Raw genomic sequence first — 20,953 nt, 5'->3', positions numbered from 1 at the left:
AGAATGGGGAGAGGGGAAGAACAGAGAGTACAAACCAAAAAGGGAAATTATACATAATATGAAGTAGTTTACAGACAAATGTGAATGTCTCTTACAGAAAACAAAAAGGCAGTGAAGACACAAAAAATTCAAGCCTTCTTCATTTATCACCCTTCATAGGTATTTTTCCTAAAAATGGAGAAGGAAGCTTTAGGTGAGAGACAAACTGCAATTCAGGAAGCCTTCGATAGATTCTCTTTCATAATCTACTTTTATGCACGTTTATGTAGTTTATTCAGGAATGGTCATTAAAAAAGAATAAATAAATGGCTGATGAGTTTACCCAATAGCCGGCAACCCCATTCCCACTGCACAGCCAACTCTTCCAAACTCTTGACAAGCAGGAGCCCTTGTGTTAATATATGTATATAAATTAAAAGGTGACTGTATTCATCAAAAATAAATTTCTTCTTAAAAAAGATTCTTCATAAGTTTCATTTCAATAAACTCCTTTATTGAGTTAAAAAACAATTTGGTTTAAAAAAATCTGCTTACATAAAAAATCTTCACATCTGTCATGTAAAATAAGGTACCTTTATAAATACGTACTTTTTTATTATATCATTTTCTTTTCTGTTTTCAAAATACTAAGCTTAAGACTTTAAATATCCCTTTTACATTTTAGGGTCTATTTTGTTTCAAAACATTCAGGTTTCTTTCAACAAATTTGAGCTTGGAAAAATTATTCTTTCTTTTCAATCTTTACCAGATGTTGTTTATACTACAAGCAGGGTTTTCTTCAGTACTCCATAATGCAATTATTGTTTAATTAGTGATAAATCTGTCATTTCTGGACTTAAAAAAAAAAACTTAACAAGTACCAAATGTACTTTTGTTTTAAATTTACCTGCGCGCTCTGAGAACGTTAGACACTGGGATGTCAGTTCAGGATGCTGAGCAAAATCTCCCCAAATCTGAAGTTCCTCTTTTTTAGCCTTGCTCAGTGGCCTCTACCCTGCTGGCTTGTGCAGCCTGAGCAGGAAGATAGCTCCTCAGCCCCCTGCTGCTTCTTGGCTCAGCCTCTGAGTGGCAGTGACCTCCCAGGTCAATTACTGCCCTGCTTTGTTTTTGGTTTTTGTTTTTTTGTTTCTCTCCCTTCATCTCCGACTGGTTGTCCTGCATCCTCAACAGTGAACACAGAACTTGCAATCTGGGCCTCTTTCTTTAGAGAGACAACGCTGGGGGATCTGGTGCCCCCCTGAGGTCAATGCTGGAAAGTGCAATTACTGTCCGAGATTTATTTTACCTTTAGCCACAAGCCTAAACCATCTCCACACGTTTCTATTCGACCACTGCGAAACTGTCTACTTCAGCTTTTGTTAAATTACATGCATCACATTAAAGAGCTCAAAAAGAAAGAAAGGAATGCTTAAAGGGCTGCTAACGAGATAGCAGGAAAAGAAAACCCTAGTACATGAGTAAGAAGTTATTCAAGCAGAGAAAACTGACATCATCCAGGATGTGTAGTTAATTCTTTGGTATAATCTTCTATTAAAGGGGAATTGTGTTTGGAATTTTGTGTAAAAGAAGTTTCTTTTTCTTTTGGAAGTGGCTGTGACTGCCAAGTGGAGAATGAAAACAAGAATGCATCTTATCTCATACCAGGGAGGTCAAGGAGGACGCTGCGGTATCTGCATGTTTGTTATTTTTAAGCTTTTATTAGATCAAGAACTAATTTTCCCCCTATCTTTACTGAGGTATACCTGACAAGAGAAAGAACTAATTTTAACTGAGCTATAAAGAGAATACCAGGAGTGTTTTCTGAGTTAAAATCTGAATAAACAAAACCACAACTCAGCTCTTGCCCCACTCCCCTGCTCTTTCACGGGCAAGTCTGTGAAAGCAAGGGAGCCGCTCCCCTGGACCCGGCTGGAGGGCCAGGCGGCATGTGGGGCCGGCCAGCAAAGGAGCACCGGGGAGGGCATGGGAACCAGGGCCTATCCCAGCCCTGGCATGCAGCAGGGCAGCTGAGCACAGTGCCACCCAGCCAGCACTTCTCATTCAAACGTGGAATATAAACAATAGCTTTTTGGGCTCCACAACCACAATTGTAACTGGAAAACATAACACCCTTCTGAGGAGGGGCCAGCCTTGGGAAACCAAACGGTGCCAAGAAAGCTGCGTAATTAACAAGTGGCTTTCACTGCTTTTTGGTGACATCACTTTTTAAGGTCAGGCCTGAAGCGTCGGATTATGGTCTTCCATTGCCTGCTCTGTCAAGGGAAACCCGAGACTGCCTGCTTTTGAAAAGTGTCAGTCTGTTCAGTAGATGACAAACTGAGGTTAACGCCTTGATTTATTTAGGAGCCACCAAATATGGCATGTAGCCATGTACTTGAGGGGAGGTGCAGTCCATAGAAGCCAAAGGGCGAATCCCTAAAGTAAACTTACTTTTATTTTAGAACTCAAAATGCATTTAGAATTCAGGTGATTATTAGATTAGTGCCTTAGAATTCATACATAGTCTTAATGGAAAATACCAGGCCTTGCGTCCCTCAGAGGCCAAAGAACATTTGGGGAGATCATTTCACTCTGCTCAACCTGTGCCACACTTTTATCTTTTGTTTTTTGCAACATCCTGGTAACTATAGAATTTCCAGGGCTACTTCTGGGTAGTCCCAAGAGATGGGAACATAATTAACAGTGCTCCATATAAAACACAGGTTACGTAGACCATCGCATTTTAACTACTCTCAGAATCCAGCTCTACTGTAATAGGTATCAAGTTTCTTCTGGAGGAAAACACAGCAGCCCTGTGCTATCTGAGTCTTCAAGGTCTCTCTGACAGCTCTGCGTGGCCCTGTCCCTGCACAAGATGCTGTGCTGTGATAAGTGAGTCAGATGATGCAATTAGGAAGCAGGCTCTCCAGGCCACCCTTCTAATCACTCAGCCACGTCACAAGCTTATTCCAGCCCGCCTGGTTTTCTGGCACCGCAGGCCCACGCCAATCAAGGACTTGCAGCTCTGTGTTATAATTAACCTCCCTGAACTGCAAGGCGCAGAGAGGTCACATCCTGCCAGTGCCACAATAAATTAAACCAAATAACACCCTCAGGAGTCCCCTTTTAACCATAATGGAAGCTCTGAATCTCTACACACAGGATCTTGACAAACGCTTTTGTAAATCAACAGACTTCAAAACTATTTGGGGGAGATCATTTTAAACCATAAACTGGAGACTGAAGGTTACACAGTGCAGTGTTTAAAGCGAATGCCTTCTTTCTCTCTCTCTCCTACCCAACAACATTCTGTGTTTACTGATGTGCCGCGCAAGCCCGAGGGCCATAGGTACAAAGGACGCAAAGGAGGTTCAGAGAAGAATCACGCCAACTGAGAGGTCAGTGAAACTGGAATTTTTCTATAGGTTAGAGATTTAAGGAAAATTTAATAAGAACCCTGAAAGCAAGGAAATAGCTCAGTTACTATATTTTGCCATTGAAAGAGGACCAGAGAAAATTAAATTACAGCATAATTTAGTTATCAGTTAGAAAAAAAGATTTAACAAATTTACCTGATAAATTTATTGCATTTATTACCAGTTAAAGGTAATGTTTTGAATGGGCTGGCAGGGGCTTCTAAAAGATCTTTATTTTGAATTTTATTACAATTATTTTTACATAAGGGACATTCTTATTTCTCACCTTACTATGCAACTCTTGTAAATGGTGAAGTGCTAATTTTCCTGTAAATATCTCTTTGGGCTCTCCCTGGCTTTCTGTTTATTTCCTTTCCTTTTTTCTCTATCAAACACGGTCAACTTCTCAATCAGTCGGGTCCGGCTTGTGCCAGCCCACATGCACATGAAAGCAGCAGGGCTGCTGGCCAATGCAGCACCGTCGGTAGGCACCTGCGAGGCCCCAGGATGGGAAGGGAAGAGGAGCCGAAAAACAAGGGAGAGGGCAACCAGGGGAGTGGACGGTCACATGCGTGAGCCTCCGGGGAATGATCAGGACCCCGAAAGAGAACCGGGATGCAGGAAGAAGGCAACGGACTCATTCAGGATTCCCTTACACAGCCTCAAACGTGAAAGAGGAAAAAAGCAAGGAAACAGGAAGTTCTAACTGAATTAAACAAACAGAAGGTTTCAGGGAGGTGGGGGCTGTGTATACTCAAAGCACAGACTCAGCCCGCCCCGACCCGGCGCTCAGCTCGGCGGGGAGGGCCGGCACCCTCCCCTGCCCGGCATCCGGGCCACCAGCATCGGATCGGGCTGTCCCCCATCTCTCTCTGATCTAACTTTCTCCACCGGTGCAACGGGAAGAAAATCTGTGCCACGCCTCCCCTAGGTTAGGAAAGCCAGTGAGGGAACTTGTTAGAGCCCACGGAGGTTCCCGTGGTCCCGACAGTCGCCCCAGGCGCAGGACACCTCTGGTAGCTTTAAAACCATTTTTTCAGAGTGCACTGGTCTTTATTCCCGGTCTTACAAAAATGCACATAAATTCCAGAGCTGCCTCCTACAGAGAGAAACCACCCCAAATGCTCCGATTCTGAGGATGGCCCCCAGACACTGGATCAGGCAGCAAGCCGGTTTGCCCGGCCAGCCCCCAGGCCTGAGAGGTCCTGAGGAGAGGGGGCGGGCAGCCACTGCGTGCAGGGGGCCTCGAGGCCGACGGAATTCTTAGCTGTTTTTGTTGTTTTAACCATTTTTCAGGTATTTTGTTTTGTTTCCTTTAAGTATTTTATTTTTCCTCTAGTGAAGGGCTTTTTGAATGCTTTTCTTTGTTAATAGGGTCCTCCTATTAATAAGATCTTTGTTTTTTAAAACTTACTTTTCATGTGGAAGGCAAAATACTGTTTTAGAAGGTCTGTTGTCCAAATGTCAACTCTTGTGATTACGGTATATCTTAAATCTCTCCCTATTTCCAGCACATTTCCAAGGATGCAGAAAAGCCCCTACGTTAGGTATTTGAAAAATAAAATGTAGATAGAAGACTATTCTAAAAGGTGCCAATTGCTCTTTGGTTTACATTTTTCCCCCTTGAGCTGACTAAAGAAATGATACCTAGCAATTTTTTAAAGGATTTTTCTCCATCAAAGCCCAGCACATACCAGCAATGAATCTTTCATAAAGCACTCGATTCTTCTCAGACAATTTCTCTCACTGGAGACCAGCTTTTCAAAAAGATGCAGCACTGCTTTTTCAAGGCTGGGAAGGTGCCGAAGCCAGAGGCAGAGTACAGCTGACACGGGGAGACAAATCTTCTTCCTTTCAGTAAGAAATGAACACAAATTTAAATAGAAATGAGTTACTGAAAAAAGATTAGGAAAGTTCTGAATGCAATAACAAACCCAATCTGTGACCTTTTTTTCCATCATGGTCATAAGCAGTTAATATTTATAGTATCAATGAATATTTTACCAAGTACCCATTTGCAAAATGTGAATATGCTTGTACTTCAACTCTAGAAAAAAAAATGCTTTCATAAAGGACAAACAAACATACAGTGATGGAAGAAAGAGAGAGATTAAAAACAGTAATGATATTGAGATAGCCAGGTATATGCAGTCCCTAATTTAAGAAATAGTTATGTTTGAAAGTATATCATGATGGTTTAAAATATGGAATCAGACCTGGGTTTGAGTCCCAGGGCCCCCACTTACTAACTACATGACCTTGGGAAAGTTACTTAACCTCTAAACCTCAGTTTACTCATCTGTAAAATGGGCCTCTCTCCCTCAGTGTTGCCAGAAGGATCAAATGCAATAACAACACGTGTACAGTGATTAGCACAGTTCATGACACATGGTAAATATTTAATAGCTGTACTCGTTAAGTCTGTTGCAAATTTTCTGCAGTATCAATTTCATAAAAGGTGGTTATGGCCTGGTTGATTCATAGTTGATCCACAGCGTGATACTCTATAACTCTAATTTTGTGCAGCTACATTTCTACAGGAAAATGTATTTGGAGGTTCCTCCTGTGCCAGGTCAGTCAACCAGGGGTTCTGCTTCTCCTGGGAGGGAGCATGAGGCGGATGTCTGTCGAACTCTGAGCCACCAGTGGGAGGGCAGCGGGGCTGCCCCCACGGGGCCTGCCCTGCAAGCACTGGGCCTAGTCTGGCCTGGTGACACTTGCCTTTCTGCTCTCGGCCCTGCTTTTCCAAGGCCGCTTGCCCCTTCATCCATGGCATCACAGGCAGCAGAGTGCTTTCCAGGTTCTGCCAAAGATGTTTACTGCTTTTAATAAGAAAAACAAAAGCTGGAGGCACAAAGGTCCCCCATTACCCCATAACCCCTTCAATGTCTTTCCCTGCACCATCACTTCAGGGCCATTTCTCTGCAGGAGCTGGCACAGAGCCCAGGGAATGGGTACAGGGGCAGGAAATGAACAGGCGAGACCCAGGGTAGCAATTTCTAGTGGTTTCTCTTTTTCTTCTCCCTCAGCATAACTCCTGTAGACCTTGTCCTGGATTAACTCTGGGATAAGACTAGAAGAAGCTGAAGCGTTGTGAGGTCTGTCACAGGAGCAGGCAGAAGGGCAGGAGAAAGGGAGGAAAGGATGGCTTGCATCTGACCCTCTTTCTGCTCTCCCATTCTTACCCTGAGCGTCACCTCTTCTGAGAAGTCATGCTGGACCCTCTTCCCTCCCTTCCCCACACCTGGCAGGGAAGAACTGCCATGGTGCCCCAACCTCGTGTCACCCAGCACGTCCTGGGGCCACACTATGGATGCCCTCTATTGTGGCATGAGTGCTTTGGGCTGCCACTCCCATGCCACCTCCCCTGTCATACTCAATAGCTAGGAGCTGCAGTCACGCATTCAAGGAAGATGACCAAGCACTTACCATGTGGCACTCAGTGTGCCAGGTGCAGGCCGAACAACTGGGAACAAAGCAGACCTAATCTATGCCCTTGGCAGTTCAGGGCCCAGTGGTAGGTGTACACACAGACATACACCAAATTATGATAAAGGCAATGAAGGAAAAGGACAGGCTGAGGTAAAAGCGAGTAACAGGGGGGCCAATTTAGATCGGGTGGCCAGAGACAGTCTCTCCAGCTGAGTTTAGCTAGAGATTAGCTAGGTGGCAGGAAGGGCCCTCTAGCAGAGGGGAGGAAGCCGTGATGGGAAGAGCAAGATCAGAGGGAGAGAAGCCCCGGAGAGCAAAGGAGAGGTACTTGCGATGAGGCTGTGCAGTACCGGAGGCGAAGTACAGCTTTGGAATTTTATTCTGGGATTCTTTTGGCCCAGAAGGTTTTAAACAGCAGACTGCCAGGATCTGATTTACATTTCAAAGATCACCCTGACTGCTGCATGGAGAGCTGAGGGCAGAGACTAGAGCGGGTACAGGATCCCGGGGGAGCGGGTGCTAGCTTGGACCTGGGCGGCCTTGGAGGACAGAGAGAGAATGTATTTCAGCAGTAATATCAAGACACTGGCAATGAGTTTGATGAGAGGTGGTGAAGTGGAGGGAGGAATCAAGGCTGTCCCACGTTTCCTGAGCTCCAAGATGGATGGACTGAGCGTTTACTGTGCTAGGAAGAAGGGAAGAAAAGATTTGTGAAGGACTTACTAAGAGCTCAGTTTGGGGTATGTGAATTTAGAATGTCTAAGGCACAATCCAACAGCGATACGAAATAGGTCCTTGATTATCCAAGTTGGAAATTCTGGGGAGAGGTCTGGGCTAAAGAGATGTGTTAGGGAGCTGTCAGCTGGCATGGAGGGGCAGGGGAATGGAGAATTCCGAGGGAGAGAAGTCTGGACGGGGAGAGAAGAGGGCCCAGGTCTGTGTCCTGAGGAGTTTCCACAAGTAGAGGAGGAGGCCGAGGAGTTGCACACAGAAGGAGTGCTGGACACACAGGAGACACAGAAGCAGAGAACAGTGTCACCAAGGAGGAGGAGGCAGGCCCGGCTTGACCAACTCTGCTGAGAGGCTGAGGACACGGGGAGGGCATCAGGAGCCCTTTGTGACCTCCCCAAGAACAGAGCGTAGGTGGGGCGATGGACGCTTAAGGCAGAGCCCATGAGAAGAGGTGGAAGTGCAGCCAGCACTGCAGACAGGCTTTCAGGGGGATGGCTGCGCTGGGAGTGACACCAAGAAGCCACCACACAGGGGTGGTGGCCTGTGTGCTCCTCAAGGCTGACTGCTGATGGGCCAGATGCAGAGGACTGGGAGAGGCTGAAGGACCAGCAGCGGCCATTTGTTAAGGGATGACCAAAGCGCTAAGCACTTCACTTGTATTTTCATCCTCACAACAACCCTACAAAGCAGGTACCAGTATTACCCTTATTTTATAGACAAGGCAGTTGAGGTCAGAGAGGAACCAAGGGCTCGCAGCTATGACTGGAACCCAGGAGGTCCGATGCCGGAGCTGGTCCTCAGCCCCAGGTCACAGAGAAGCCTCTCCACTCTGTGGGCAGGAGAGTGGGCAGTGCGGCTCAGAAGTTGGGGGCCTGGCCTGGGGTGAGAGCAGACAGTCTTCTTGGGGGAGCCAGATGCCTGGACTCTGTGTTTGCTCTCTTCAGTGCCTAGGGAAGGCTTTTCAAAGTCCAGGCTGTCCGCTGATCTCAGCCACATTAACAGACCTCTGGGGAAGGATTTCTGTCCAGCTTTCTTGAGGAAGAACATCCTCTGGGAGTGAGGGAGGGTGTCTGTAGCCTCTGTCTCAGAGCCAGAAAGCCCCCGAGGCAGGAAAGCTCTGAGGTGCAGAGGGAAGAACCAGACCGCAGAGGCTCCTCCCTTCCCAAACAGGGATGTCTTCTGACCTGCTCTCATCACACCTGATCTTTTTTCAGGATCCATACGACATAAAGACGTACATCATTAGAAAAGTTTCTCACTTCAGTTAGAGTTCAGAGGCGGCCCCCTTCCCGCGCCCTCTGAGCAGCAGTGTGCATGAAGTGTGATGTCTCCCATCAGGTCACAGTGGCTGAGCGATGCCCAGCAGCACAGAGGTACTAGCTGTTGAGAATGGACAGCAGGTAAGTATGAATAAATGTAAGTAAAAGGAAGCTGGTGTAAAAAGGTAGTTCCATCGAATATCCGAGTTAAAAGATACTGCTTAGTTATAAATTTATGTAAGAGTTACATAAGTTCTATACTAAAGTCAGGAAGTACATTATATTTTTGTTCTAGTCTCAAAGTTTAAAAAACTGAGTGTGTTAACAATTGTCTTTTCATTTCCCTTGATTCAGAGCACACTCTACTAATTGTTGTGAATGATTAAATTTATAGACCCCATGTTTAGTATTTGAATCATCTATTAACAAAAAACTGATTTTGCTCTAAAACATCAAAGACTTAACTCTTAATAGTTAATCTTGGATGAAGGAATCACCAAAGCAATATGATCTTAATATACTTGCATAACAAAATTTGGTTGGACCAACACATTGGTATTCTACACAATATTCTAAATTTGCACCAGTTTGGTTTTGAAATAAAAAATTACATTACAGTGAATGTAAATTATATCTCAATAAAACCAGGAAAAAAGGAGGCAAATAATAAAAGCAGAAATATAAATGACCAATAAAAATATGCAGACTTTCAACCTTATTAATAGTAAAGACAGGTAAACTAACACTCCAAGGAGGTATCATTTTTCACGTTCACATCAGCAAATGTTCAGGTGAATGACAGCACCCAGCACTGAGGCAGGCACAGGGGACGGCTGTCCTCGGGGGGGGGGGGGGGGGGGGGCAGGGAGTGGCTCTGCCCTTCTGGTTAAGTCATGTGACACCACCTAGTAAACTATAAAATACATATCCCTGGCCATCATAACTATGCTTTTGTGAATCTGAATGGCAGAAATGAAGGCATTACTTGCAGGATATTGACTGCAGCAATGTTTTAAAGACAAAATTAGAAACAACTTGAATGCAAAATAGCTAAATAAATTAAGGTCCATTCATATCAGGGAATATGTTCCTATTTTATAAGAATGAGCTGGATCTATATCTCTTGAGGAATACCCAAGACATGCTAGTTAAAAAGCAGGTTCCAGAGTCATGTGTATGGTGTGATGCTGTTTTTGTTTTTGTTTTTGTTTTTTTATAAAAAAGCTACTTAAAAAAGAGAGAAAATTGTTTTATATAGATTTCTATATGTTTGCAAGAGCATAAGGCATGGTTACCAGAAGTACTGGAGGGTGATAAGGAGGGGATAATTGACATTTTCTGTATGTACTTCTGTATTGTATTGTTTGACCTGATAAAATGAATATGTATATTTCTGTGGGGATTTTAAAGAGCCAATAAAGCAAAATAAAGAAAAAAATGTCTTTAGGAACAGCGAGAAGTTTCATTCTCTTCAACATGTAGAGTCACAGACGCTCTAAGGCTGGCCTTTCCTTACTTTATCTATACTTCTTCTGTCTACCCAGCCTGGACACTGATCAAAATGATGAATTCAAGAAAAACAGGTTGAGATAAAAACCTGGCACTCCAAAACTGCTACCTAATAATCACAGGACATTTTCCACATTACAGCTGTTTTAGGAAAATGATAGGGTGTTTGGGACTTACGAGTAATACGTTATAATTTTCTCCTTTAATATACTGAGGACTAGGCTCCTGGTCTGTTCTTTCATGTAGAACATCTTAAGAGTCTCAGTAACAATTTCTGACCCAAAGCAGGAGAAGCCTGGACAGGACACTGCTTTGTCCAACATCTCCCACTATTAGGTTCTTTTAAACAGATGTCTCCTTGACATTTAAAGAAAACATACTTTGTTTCCCCAACCACTCAATGTAGTGAGTTAGTCGTGTGCTCCATCATCTACAAAAAGAGGAAGGATGTAAAGAAACTGGTCCAGCTGCTTATTAATAATTTTGGCTCCATTTTTTTTATAGCTGTAATACAAAACCAGAATGTGGAATTCAATTCTTTGCAAGAAAGTTCTTGATGAGGGTGGTGCCCATCAGCGAGGAATGTATTCTAACGCTGTCTGAGATGCAGAGGAGAGAGCAAAGAGCTTCCTCACTTGAGACAAATGCAGGCAGTGTTCCAACCAGAAAGAGATCAAGGCTGCTTGGGCTGCCGGAGAAGCCCCCCAAAATCAGGACCAACTTTTCTGGAGAACTATTTAATTCCAAGGAGCTGGAAAGAATAGTCTCTACTACATCTCAAAGGTGTATTCCCATGAAAACTCGATCTAAGAAGTACATCAAACTCGAGGAAACCGTGCCATCGTTATCATGGCTAAGTGCAGAGAAGTCACTTCTCAAAGCAAAGAGCAGCAACACCAGGCAAGGAAATGTCCAAACCCAAACGTACTGGAATGTCTATTTCAAATCAACACCAGCAGGGTTTTTACTTGAAAAGTAATTTTTTTAGTGACTAATTTTGTGACCGTATCTTATTAAGAAAAAAAAAAAAGAAAGAAAGAAAAAAACGGTGACGTTAGGAAGTCTCAATAAATGGCTAGAGATGGGAGTTGTGGTTGCTCCTAGTGCTTTGCTGGTTTTCTGTCCTTGGTGTTACACTAGCCTTTCCTCGTTTAGACGTTCACCTATCCTGACAACAATGAAAGCCTGATCTTTCTTATCTGAGCTGAAAAAAACACAAAACATGAAGCTTGGTTGAAGGTCAGATTTTTCTTGTAATTTTTTTTTCTTATTAAGCATCGTTGAAGGCTGTATTAGTTTTTTCAGCAATGGGAATTTAGCTGATATCTGGCCTTAGTTCAGTCGTAATTTCATTAGGAGAAGAGACAAGCCTAAGAAAACCTAATAAAACATTATCAAAAATAATACAATAATTATTAAAGTCAACAACAATGATAGCAGCAGCGTTGTGCTTACAGTGACTGAGTGTTTATCCTGGTGCCAGGCACCGTGCTAAACATACCGTAGGCACTGCACTTATTTAAATACGTTGGTGTGCCGAGGACAAGTCTGTGTCTGCTTCCCACCATAATGGTAACAGGCACCTCTTTTAACTCTGAAAAGTGTTATGGTCTGCAAGTTATAACTGTATGCTCAGCGTGTTTTAACACTCCCAGCCAGCCTGTGAGGTCAGTTGGTCAGTCAGTCACGCACCCATTCCTTCTTTCATTTGTTCATTAGCTCATTCATTCCAGCGTGCAGAAAAAATTCTCCATCCAGTCATCAAACTTCCCAATATTTTTGAAGCAATGGATTTAGATTTACCTTAGAGGACATGTCAAGCAGAAGTACTTGTACTCCATATACTTATGAAGGAATTGCAGGAGCCCTCCCAGACAGGTTTTACGCAATCTGTTGCCTGCAGGTGGCAATGCCAGGGATAGACTTGAGAAGTCAGGCTTGACTTTTAGGCCAAGAAATTATAAGGTTCCTCTGGGTTACCTAAACTGCAGAGATGGGTAAGCATATGCTGTTTAAAAGAAGACACGCTGCCCATTTCTGAAAATACATGACTGTATTTGGAAGCTAAAGCCAAAGACACCCAGCCAATTGTAAACCAGATGAAATTCCGCTGGTAACTGTGGTAAGCAAATAGTTGGAAGGCTAAACACAGGGCAGGGCACATCGGTCACAGAAAGTATGTGGTTTCTAAATGACCACGCAGCACATCTGGGGAACTGTTCAAGGGGCCGGGGGTAAGGGGGTGCTGGTGTCGGGGTGGTAATTTGCACTGACTGATCGAATCAACCTCCCCGTGTCAACATGTGGCTGGGATGCTCTGTCCATGGGAAAGTGTCCATGGAAAGCCTCCAGCCCTTACGCCACTGTTTGGGGAACTTGCTGAGCTGAAGCCATAGGAATTGGACAAGTTGAAGACCACCCAGCATTTCTGGACAGTCTGTTCCCTACGGATTAGCAGACATAATTTTCCAAACCAAATAAATTTTATTAGTTGCTGAGGGAGAACATGCTATCACAAGTAAAATAAATAGCAAAGGACTTCAGGCCTACTCATGGAGCTGCAGCCCTCGGCTGTCCGTCTGAGCACTGCGGGTGGAATAAGGGTGGCTATTCTCTAAGTGCATCTCCTTCTCGCCAATAATTTCTGCAACAGCTTTGTGGGGTTTCACAGAGGATGCCGAGGGGCGTTCCCCTTCTCTTTCTCTTTAATTCAACCCTTGTTGAGAAAGCAAGACTGGAAATACAGGTTGCTAAGACCATATTCTTTGATAAAAAATGTATTGCTAAATAAACCAGAACAGAGCTACCAAGGTGAACGCCAAAGAGCAGTTTTACTTAAAAATAAATACTCCGAAGAAATGCTTTGGAGTGTGAAACACCTGCAGCCTGTACTTGGGTAAATGATGTGAAGGGCACACGTGTGTGAGGCACACTCACCAAATTCTACAGACTTTCAGACTGATTATTACTCAGTATCTTCCTTAAGTAGCAATAATAAATGATCAGACTTCTTAGAAAATTCAGACTCTTGGATAAATTTTGACGTAAGTTTGGAGTAGACAGAAAAAAAGACTTTGTATTTTTAACCATGAAAATTATGCCCTCATCTTTTTTAAAAAAAATCTAAGAATCTAACTTTCTTTCTTTCTAAATCTTACCTTCACAAATTCCTAGATAACATTTTATAAAAAGTGAAATTAAAATATACATTCTAGTTTTTAAGAGTTATGTATGGAAAATGACAAATACTCTACTGGTAACTACTTCCTCTGAAAGAATGATGGCAGTTTTGAGGTTATTCATTTTCCAAATGTAATGATATAATAAAAGACAATTTGAAGATGGGAAGCAGTTCCACTTATTATGGAATGAATGAATGAATAAATAAACCCACAGGAATAAGAAATATCTAAAATCTTTATGTGGAAAATATGTAAGACTCCTTAAGATCATAAAAGTAAACCTGAACAAAATGGAAAGATGTAAGTGCTCTTGGGTAGGTGGAGAGGAACCCTTAACATCATAAAGCTGCCTGTTTCCCTCAGTTAATCTATATATTTAACACGAGCCTCCCTGCAAATAACATGGCCTGACTTTTCTGGAAATTGACAAATTGGTTTCAAAGTTTACTTGAAAGATAAAATAATCAGGAATTGCCAGGAAAACCCTGAAAAAGAAGAGAAATAAGGGGGAATAATCCTATTGTATACTAAGTATATTAGAAAGACACTGTCACTGTAACAAAGTCGTACTTGTGAGTGACTATACAATAGGCCAAAGAAGGAACAGGAAATAAGAAGACAGGCAGAAATGCACACAGAAGGTAAGTGCAGTCGGCTCTCTGTACCCATGGGCTCTGCACCCGTGGAGAAGGAGGGCGGACTGTACCACCAACTATACTCTGCCATTTTATATGAGAGACTTGGGCATCCATAGATTTTGGTATCCATGGGAGTCCTGGAGCCAATCCCCTGTGGATACTGAGGGATGACGGTTTGATTAAGGGAGCATCTTAAGTCAGTGGAGGGTTGAGGAGGTGACTGCACCCTTTATCACACTCAAGATGGTAGAATGCTCTATAACATGAAAATGAGGAAAAGCAACAAAATTACTTCAACAAATACTTTGCAAAACAAAACCAAAAAGGGACTGGGAACCTACAGATTGAAAGAGACTTCCAAACCTTCCAACCAAATGCAATGTGTAGACTTTGTACTCGTCATTCCAGAAAAACCACCAGGAGAATTTACTCTGCTCTCTGCCTAAATTTGTGGTGTTGCTAAGGAATCAGTGTCAATTTTTTGATATAATAACAGTAATGTAGTTACGTATTAAAAAATGCACCATATAGAGACTTCTTATTTCCTGTTCTGTATGTAAGGAGCTTGCCAGTCACGACTGTGTACTAACAAAAGTAAGAAAAAACAAAAAACATAAAAAAGACTGAAAAATCAACAACTCTTCTCGCATTCTTAAGAGGGGGAAGACACAGGGCAAACCCTGGCCCCCAAGACTGGAGATAACAGGTAAGTGAATACAGGGAATCATGGCTTACTGGAGCAGGGACCCACAAGTAGAAACCACCACAGGAACCAGTGCTGGGTAGGAAAACTGAACTGTGCTTAGCGAATGGCTAGAGGCTCGGTGCGAACGGCTCAGAGAGTTAAAACCTCCAGGTGGACTCTGTCAGAGAGAAGGCCCCCACAGGACTGTGAGACTGACCTCCAGGAGCCCCAACCAGGTTCTCACAGTAAATACTGGAGAAAAAGCCACTCCTGCTTTAGGTAGGAAGAGGGGAAAAGGAATCATTTAAAAATACAACAAAGTACTCTGTTCTTAGTAAGGCCTGTCCTCGGGGGAAGCTAGTCAGCCACAGCCTAACTTGCTGGGATATGATCAGAGTCTGACCTGCAGGAAGGCAAATAACCACTTCCAGCCAGCTCTAGGCATCCTAAAGGAATGTAAAAGGAAGAAAAAACTGAGAAACACTTGGGAAGTTCATAGCCCAGAGGCACAAGCTCACTAAAAGACTGAGACCTAATGATAAGACTACAGAACACTTTCCCTCCCCTCACACCTCAACACATTACCAAAAGCCTATTTATAGCAGTTGTTTTTACTTAATACATCTTGTCTGGTTATTAAGAAAAAAATGACTAGATATAACAAAAGGGAAAAAAACACAATTTGAAGAGACAGAGCAAGAATCAGAACCAGACATGGCAGAGATGTTGGAATTATCAGGCCAGAAATTAAAAACAATTGTGATGAATATACTAAGGCCTCTAATGGATAAAGTGGACAACATGCAAGAACAGATGAGCAGTGTAAGCAGAGAGATGGAAATCCTAAGGAAGAACCGAAAATAAATGCTGGATAAAAAACACTGCAGCAGAAAGGAAGAATGCTTTTGATGGGCTTAGTAACTCGTTAAGGAAAGAACTTCTGATCTAGAGGATATATCAATGGAAACCTTGAAAACTGAAAGCAGAGATAACAAAGACTGAAAAGAACAGAACAGAATTTCTAAGGGATGTGGGACAGCTACAAAAGCTGTAACATATGTGTAATGAGTGTAACAGAAGAAGAAAGAGAGAAAGGAACAGAAGAAATACATGAAACAATAATGACTGAGAATTTCCCCAAATTAACGTCAGACACCAAATTACAATTCCAGGAAGCTCAGAGAACACACAGAGGATAAATGCCAAACCCTATGCCTAGGCATATCATTTTGAAACTACCAAAAAAAGAAAAAAAGTCAAAGATAAAGAAAAATCCTGAAAGAAGTCAGAGGGGGGGAAATATCTTACTTACAGAGGAACAAAAATAAGATTATTTCCAATTTCTCAGAAACCATGCATGCAAGAAGAGAGTAAAATGAAATATATTAAAGTACTGAGAGAGAAAGACTCACCATCTAGAATTCTGTACCTATGAAATTATCCTTCTAAAGTGGAGAAGAAAAAAGGCTTTCTCAGACAAATGAAAATTGAGATTTGTTGCCAGTAGACATGCTTTGAAGGAATGTTGAGAGAAGTTCTTAAGAGAGAAGGAAAATAATATAGGTCAGAAACTCAGGACAACATGAAGAGCTGTGAGGAAGGAACAACTGAAGACAAAATAAAAACCTTAATTTTTACTATTCTTAGTTGATGTAAGAGATAACAGTTTGTTCAAAACAATGATAGGAAAAAATACACATATTCAATTATGTATATTTATGTGTATATATATGCTTAAGCATGCTCACATACATGTGAAATGAATGGCAGCAAAGACATAAGGGACAAGTGGGAGGAATCAGGATTACTTTATTATGATGAGGTATTCACACTCCCTGTGAAGTGGTATAGTGTTATCTGAAAGTGGATTTGGATTTGCTGTAGATGCATACTGCAAACTCTACAGCAATCAAAAAAATTTTTTAAACATGTAACAAATACACTAAGAAAGGAGATAAAATGAGATCATATAAAATGCTCAGTTAGAACCAAGAAAGGCAGAAAAAAGAGTGGAAGACAAAAAGAGGAACAAATAACAAGGGTTAACAAATATAAAGCAGTAATACATATAACAGATATTAGTCCAACGATAACAATAATCACTTTGAACCTCAATGGTCTAAATGCACAATTAAAAGACTGAGATTGACGGAGTGGATCAAAACAAAAGACCCAAATACACCCTGTCTACAAGAAACCAATGTTAAATATAAAGACACGTGTGGATTAAAACTAAATGGATGGAGAAAAATATACCATACTAACACTAATCAAAAGGAAGCAGGAATAGCTGTATTAATTTCAAACAGAGCAGACTTCAAAGCAAGGAAGCTTATCAGAAATAAAGAAGCTCATTACAAAATGATAAAGGGGTCAATTCTCCAAGAAGATACAACAATCCTTAACTTGTATGTGCCTAACAACAGAATGTCAAATTACGTCAAAAATGTAAAATTAATAGAACTGCAAAGAGAAACAGATTAATTCATTACCATAGTTGGAGACTTCAACATCCATCTATCAGAAATGGACTGATCCAGCAGGCAGAAAATCCATAAGGACACAGTTGAATGCAACAAACTGTTAATCAGCTGGATATAACTGCCATCTATAGACTACTTCATCCAATCCCAGCAGAATATATATTCTTTTTAAGTTCACATGGAACATTCATCAAAACAGACCATATTCTGGGCTATAAAACATACCTTAACAAATTTAAAAGAATAGAAATCATACAATGTCTGTCGTCAGACACTGTGGAATTAAATTAAAAATCAACAACAAAAGGATAACTTGAAAATCCCCAATTATGTGGAGATTTAACAACACACTTCCAAGAAACATATGAATCAAAGAAGAAACCTTCAGAGAAATTTAAAATTATTTTGAGCTAAATGAAAATGAAAACATAACTTATCAAAATTGTGGAATGCAGTGAAAGCATTGCTTAGAGGAAAATTTATAGCACTGAATACATATTGAGAAAATAAGAAATATCTAAAATGAATAATCTAAGTTTCTAATTCAGGTAACTAGAAAAAGAAGAAATTCAATACACAGTAAATAAGAAAAAACAGGAATCAGAGCTGAAATAAAACCACAAACAGGAGATCAATAAAGAAAATCAGTGAAACCAAAAGCTGGTTGCCAAAAAACCAATAAAATAAATAAGCGACTAGCCAGGCTAACTGGAAAGTAGGAAAAAAAAAAGAGAGGACACAGATTATTAATGCTAGAAATGAAAGAGGAGACATCACTACAGATCTTATAGGTATCAAAAGAATAATAAAGGAGTACTCTAACAACTCTATGCCAACAAATTTGATAACCTAAACGAAATGGACCAATTTCTTGAAAGACACAACCTGCCAAAACTCACACAAGAAGAAACAGACTAAATAAGTAGTCCTATATCTCTCAAAAGAAATTAAATAAACAATTAATAATCCTTTGAAACAGACAGCACCAAACTTAGATGAATTCACTGGTGAATTCTACTAAACATTTAAGGAAGAAATTGTATCAATTCTCTACAATCTTTTGTGGAGAATAGAAGCTGAGAGAATACTTCCTAACTCATTCCATGAGGCCAGAATTACACTAATACCAAAAGCAAAGACATTACAAGAAAAGAAAACTCAGAGACCAATATCTGACAAACACAGATCAAAAAATCTCAACAAAATACTAGCAAACAAAATCCAACAATCTACAAAAAGAATTAAACATCACAATCAAGTAGAATTTGCCCCACGTATGCATGGCTGGTACAACTTCTGAAAAGCAATCAATGTAATTTATCACATCAACAGCCTAAAAAGGAAAACTCACATGATCACATCAATAGATGCAGAAAAAGCACCTGATAAAATCCAAACCCATTCAATATAAAAATTCTCAGTAAACTAGGAATGGAGAGGCACTTCCTCAAATTGACAGAATATCTACCAAATCTTTATAATATCTTACTTCATAGTAAGAAACTCAAAACTTTGCCCACTAAGGCAAAGATGTCCCCTTGCTCCATGCTTTTTGAATTTCATACTAGAAAGTCCATCTAATGCAGTAAGAACAGAAAAGAAATACACATAACAATACCCTTGAGTTCTGCTGCAGGAACTAAGGCTCCCACCCAGGAGGAGGACGGTAGCTTCAGGACGAGCCCAAGAACCCTGGAGCATCACCCTGTTACCTCACCACCAACCAGTCAGAAGGAAGGCACACCCTGCAGCCCTCACTCCAAATTTTGCCTATAAAAACTCTCCCCTGAAAACCACTGGAGAGTTTGGGTGTTTTCGGCCCAAGCCACCTGTTCTTGCTTGGTCCGGCAATAAATCTCTCTCTGATCCAAATTCCGAAGTTTCAGTTTGTTTGGCCTCACTAGGCACATGAACTTTTGTTCAGTAACTGTGTGTGTGTGTGTGTGTGTGTATGTGCATGTGTGTGTGTCTGTGTGTGTAACACGCACACAATGGGCTACTATTCAGCCATGAGAATGAAGGAAATCCTTGCTGTGACAGGTTGTGACAACATGGATGGGTCTTGAGGGTATTAGGTTAAATGAAGTCAGTCAGACAGAGGAGCACAGATACGATATTACTTTATGTGGAATCTAAAAAAGTTGAACTCATAGAAAGAGACTAGACTGATGGCTCCCAGGGACTGGGGGATGCAGAAAATGGTAAGCTGTTGAGCAGAAAGTACAAACTTCTACTTACAGTTTTACCAAACAAAAGATTTTCTTCATATACCTCAACCTAAACAACATATGGTACCAGACTGAATGCAGAAACATATATTAGAACCCAGCTGTATTAAGTCAGATAATACAGAGATTTGCAAAAATGTGAAAACAATGCCACTCTTGTTAGACAGTTTTTTCTTGGAAAAGGTCATTATTTTGTTCATTGAAAAATGCTATTTATATTAACATGTAATCAATTTATTATTACTTTAAAATGAAGTAATATTTTATAAACTTTTGTTTTCATTTCAAATATGGTAAATATTGATAGATAGAACCCATATTTTTAAAAAAGCTCATTGGGATCCTCAATATTTAGGAGTGCAAAGTGGTACTGAGACCAGAATGTTTGAAAGCTGTGTCTCCAACACAGTGACATATTCTAAGAAAAGGAAAAGCAAAGTTGGATGATGAAGTAAATGGTCATCACTCACAGCAAAAAGGCCTCATTCACAGCACCAAAGAACTCAGGCCAGAGCACTTCCTGAGGTTCCTGTCCATGGTAGGTGAGCAGAGCCTCCACCAGTGGTTCAAAATCTGGCAGAGTAACAAGTGGGACACAAACTCGTGACAGGGACCTTACTCGTTCAGGAGCCATTCTGTGGAATAAATAAAATGAGAAATAATTACCCAAATCTTAGAACCACATATACTTAAACGCTTGTAAAATCTTTATGCTGAAAAGGTTCATGACAGGTCACTTGCTTTGCCCCTCACATAAAGAGGGCTACCCTAACTCCATCTTTGAATTCTTACACAGCTCTCTAGGAAGAAAGCCTCTGGCTGCGGTTCTCATTTTAACATCACTCACTGCCAGGACTGGCTTAACTATTTACAGGTACCTCCAGCTCACCATGCCCAACAGAACATTTGAATTCCTTCCCCAAATGTTCTCTTCCCTCTGTGCTCCCAAACTTTGAGGTCCATCCTAGATTCCTCCTTTTCTCTCATGTCCCTGTCTTATCCAGCAGTTAATATCATCAGTTCATCTGACTACTACTCTACACTCCAACACTACCCCCTTATTCACCATCACCTCCAGCCCGGGCTAGTTAGGAACCTCCTAACTTAGTCCCTGCTTTTGCCCTCACCCCCACTGTTTATCAACAGAACAGTTCCAGCAACTCTTTAAAAATCCAGATCACTACACTCATCTGCTCAAAGCTTTGAAATGGCTTCCCACCTCACACAGAAAACAAGCAAAGCCTTGTATTAGCTGCCAAGGCACTCCATCCATAGTGGTGCCCCTCCTGTTTCTCTGGCTTCATCTCCTTCAACTCTTACCACTGCCCGTTCTGCTCTGGCCTTACCGGCCTCCGACTACTCCAGAAAAGGTCCTATTGTTCATTCTGCCTGGAACACACGGCTAGCGCC

The 20,953-nt window shown here is 41.5% G+C and overlaps 1 protein-coding gene and 1 long non-coding RNA gene across 8 annotated transcripts in view; one reads left to right on the top strand and one right to left on the bottom strand.

Annotated features, from left to right (window-relative positions):
• The window catches only part of FANCC (FA complementation group C), a 182,723-nt gene that overhangs the window by 25,505 nt on the left and 136,265 nt on the right, over positions 1-20,953 (bottom strand). For 6 of the 7 annotated variants that reach the window (XM_074363066.1, XM_074363063.1, XM_074363061.1 and 3 more), the window contains 2 exons: positions 20,014-20,178; positions 5,090-5,246 (listed from right to left, as the gene is read on the bottom strand). In XM_074363066.1, the coding sequence (XP_074219167.1) occupies positions 5,090-5,246; positions 20,014-20,178 (322 nt within the window). The remainder of the gene's footprint in view (positions 1-5,089; positions 5,247-20,013; positions 20,179-20,953) is intronic. The other variant, XM_074363067.1, reaches the window with a different exon arrangement.
• On the top strand, positions 1,738-11,433 carry LOC141577545 (uncharacterized). The gene is made up of 3 exons (XR_012506727.1): positions 1,738-3,377; positions 8,774-8,959; positions 10,832-11,433. It is a non-coding gene; the product is annotated as an uncharacterized LOC141577545 (long non-coding RNA).

This window comes from Camelus bactrianus, chromosome 4 (genome assembly GCF_048773025.1).
Source record: "Camelus bactrianus isolate YW-2024 breed Bactrian camel chromosome 4, ASM4877302v1, whole genome shotgun sequence".
NCBI lineage: Eukaryota > Metazoa > Chordata > Mammalia > Artiodactyla > Camelidae > Camelus > Camelus bactrianus.
Note: the sequence above shows the minus strand (reverse complement) of the source record. Positions and strands in the feature narration are given on the sequence as shown.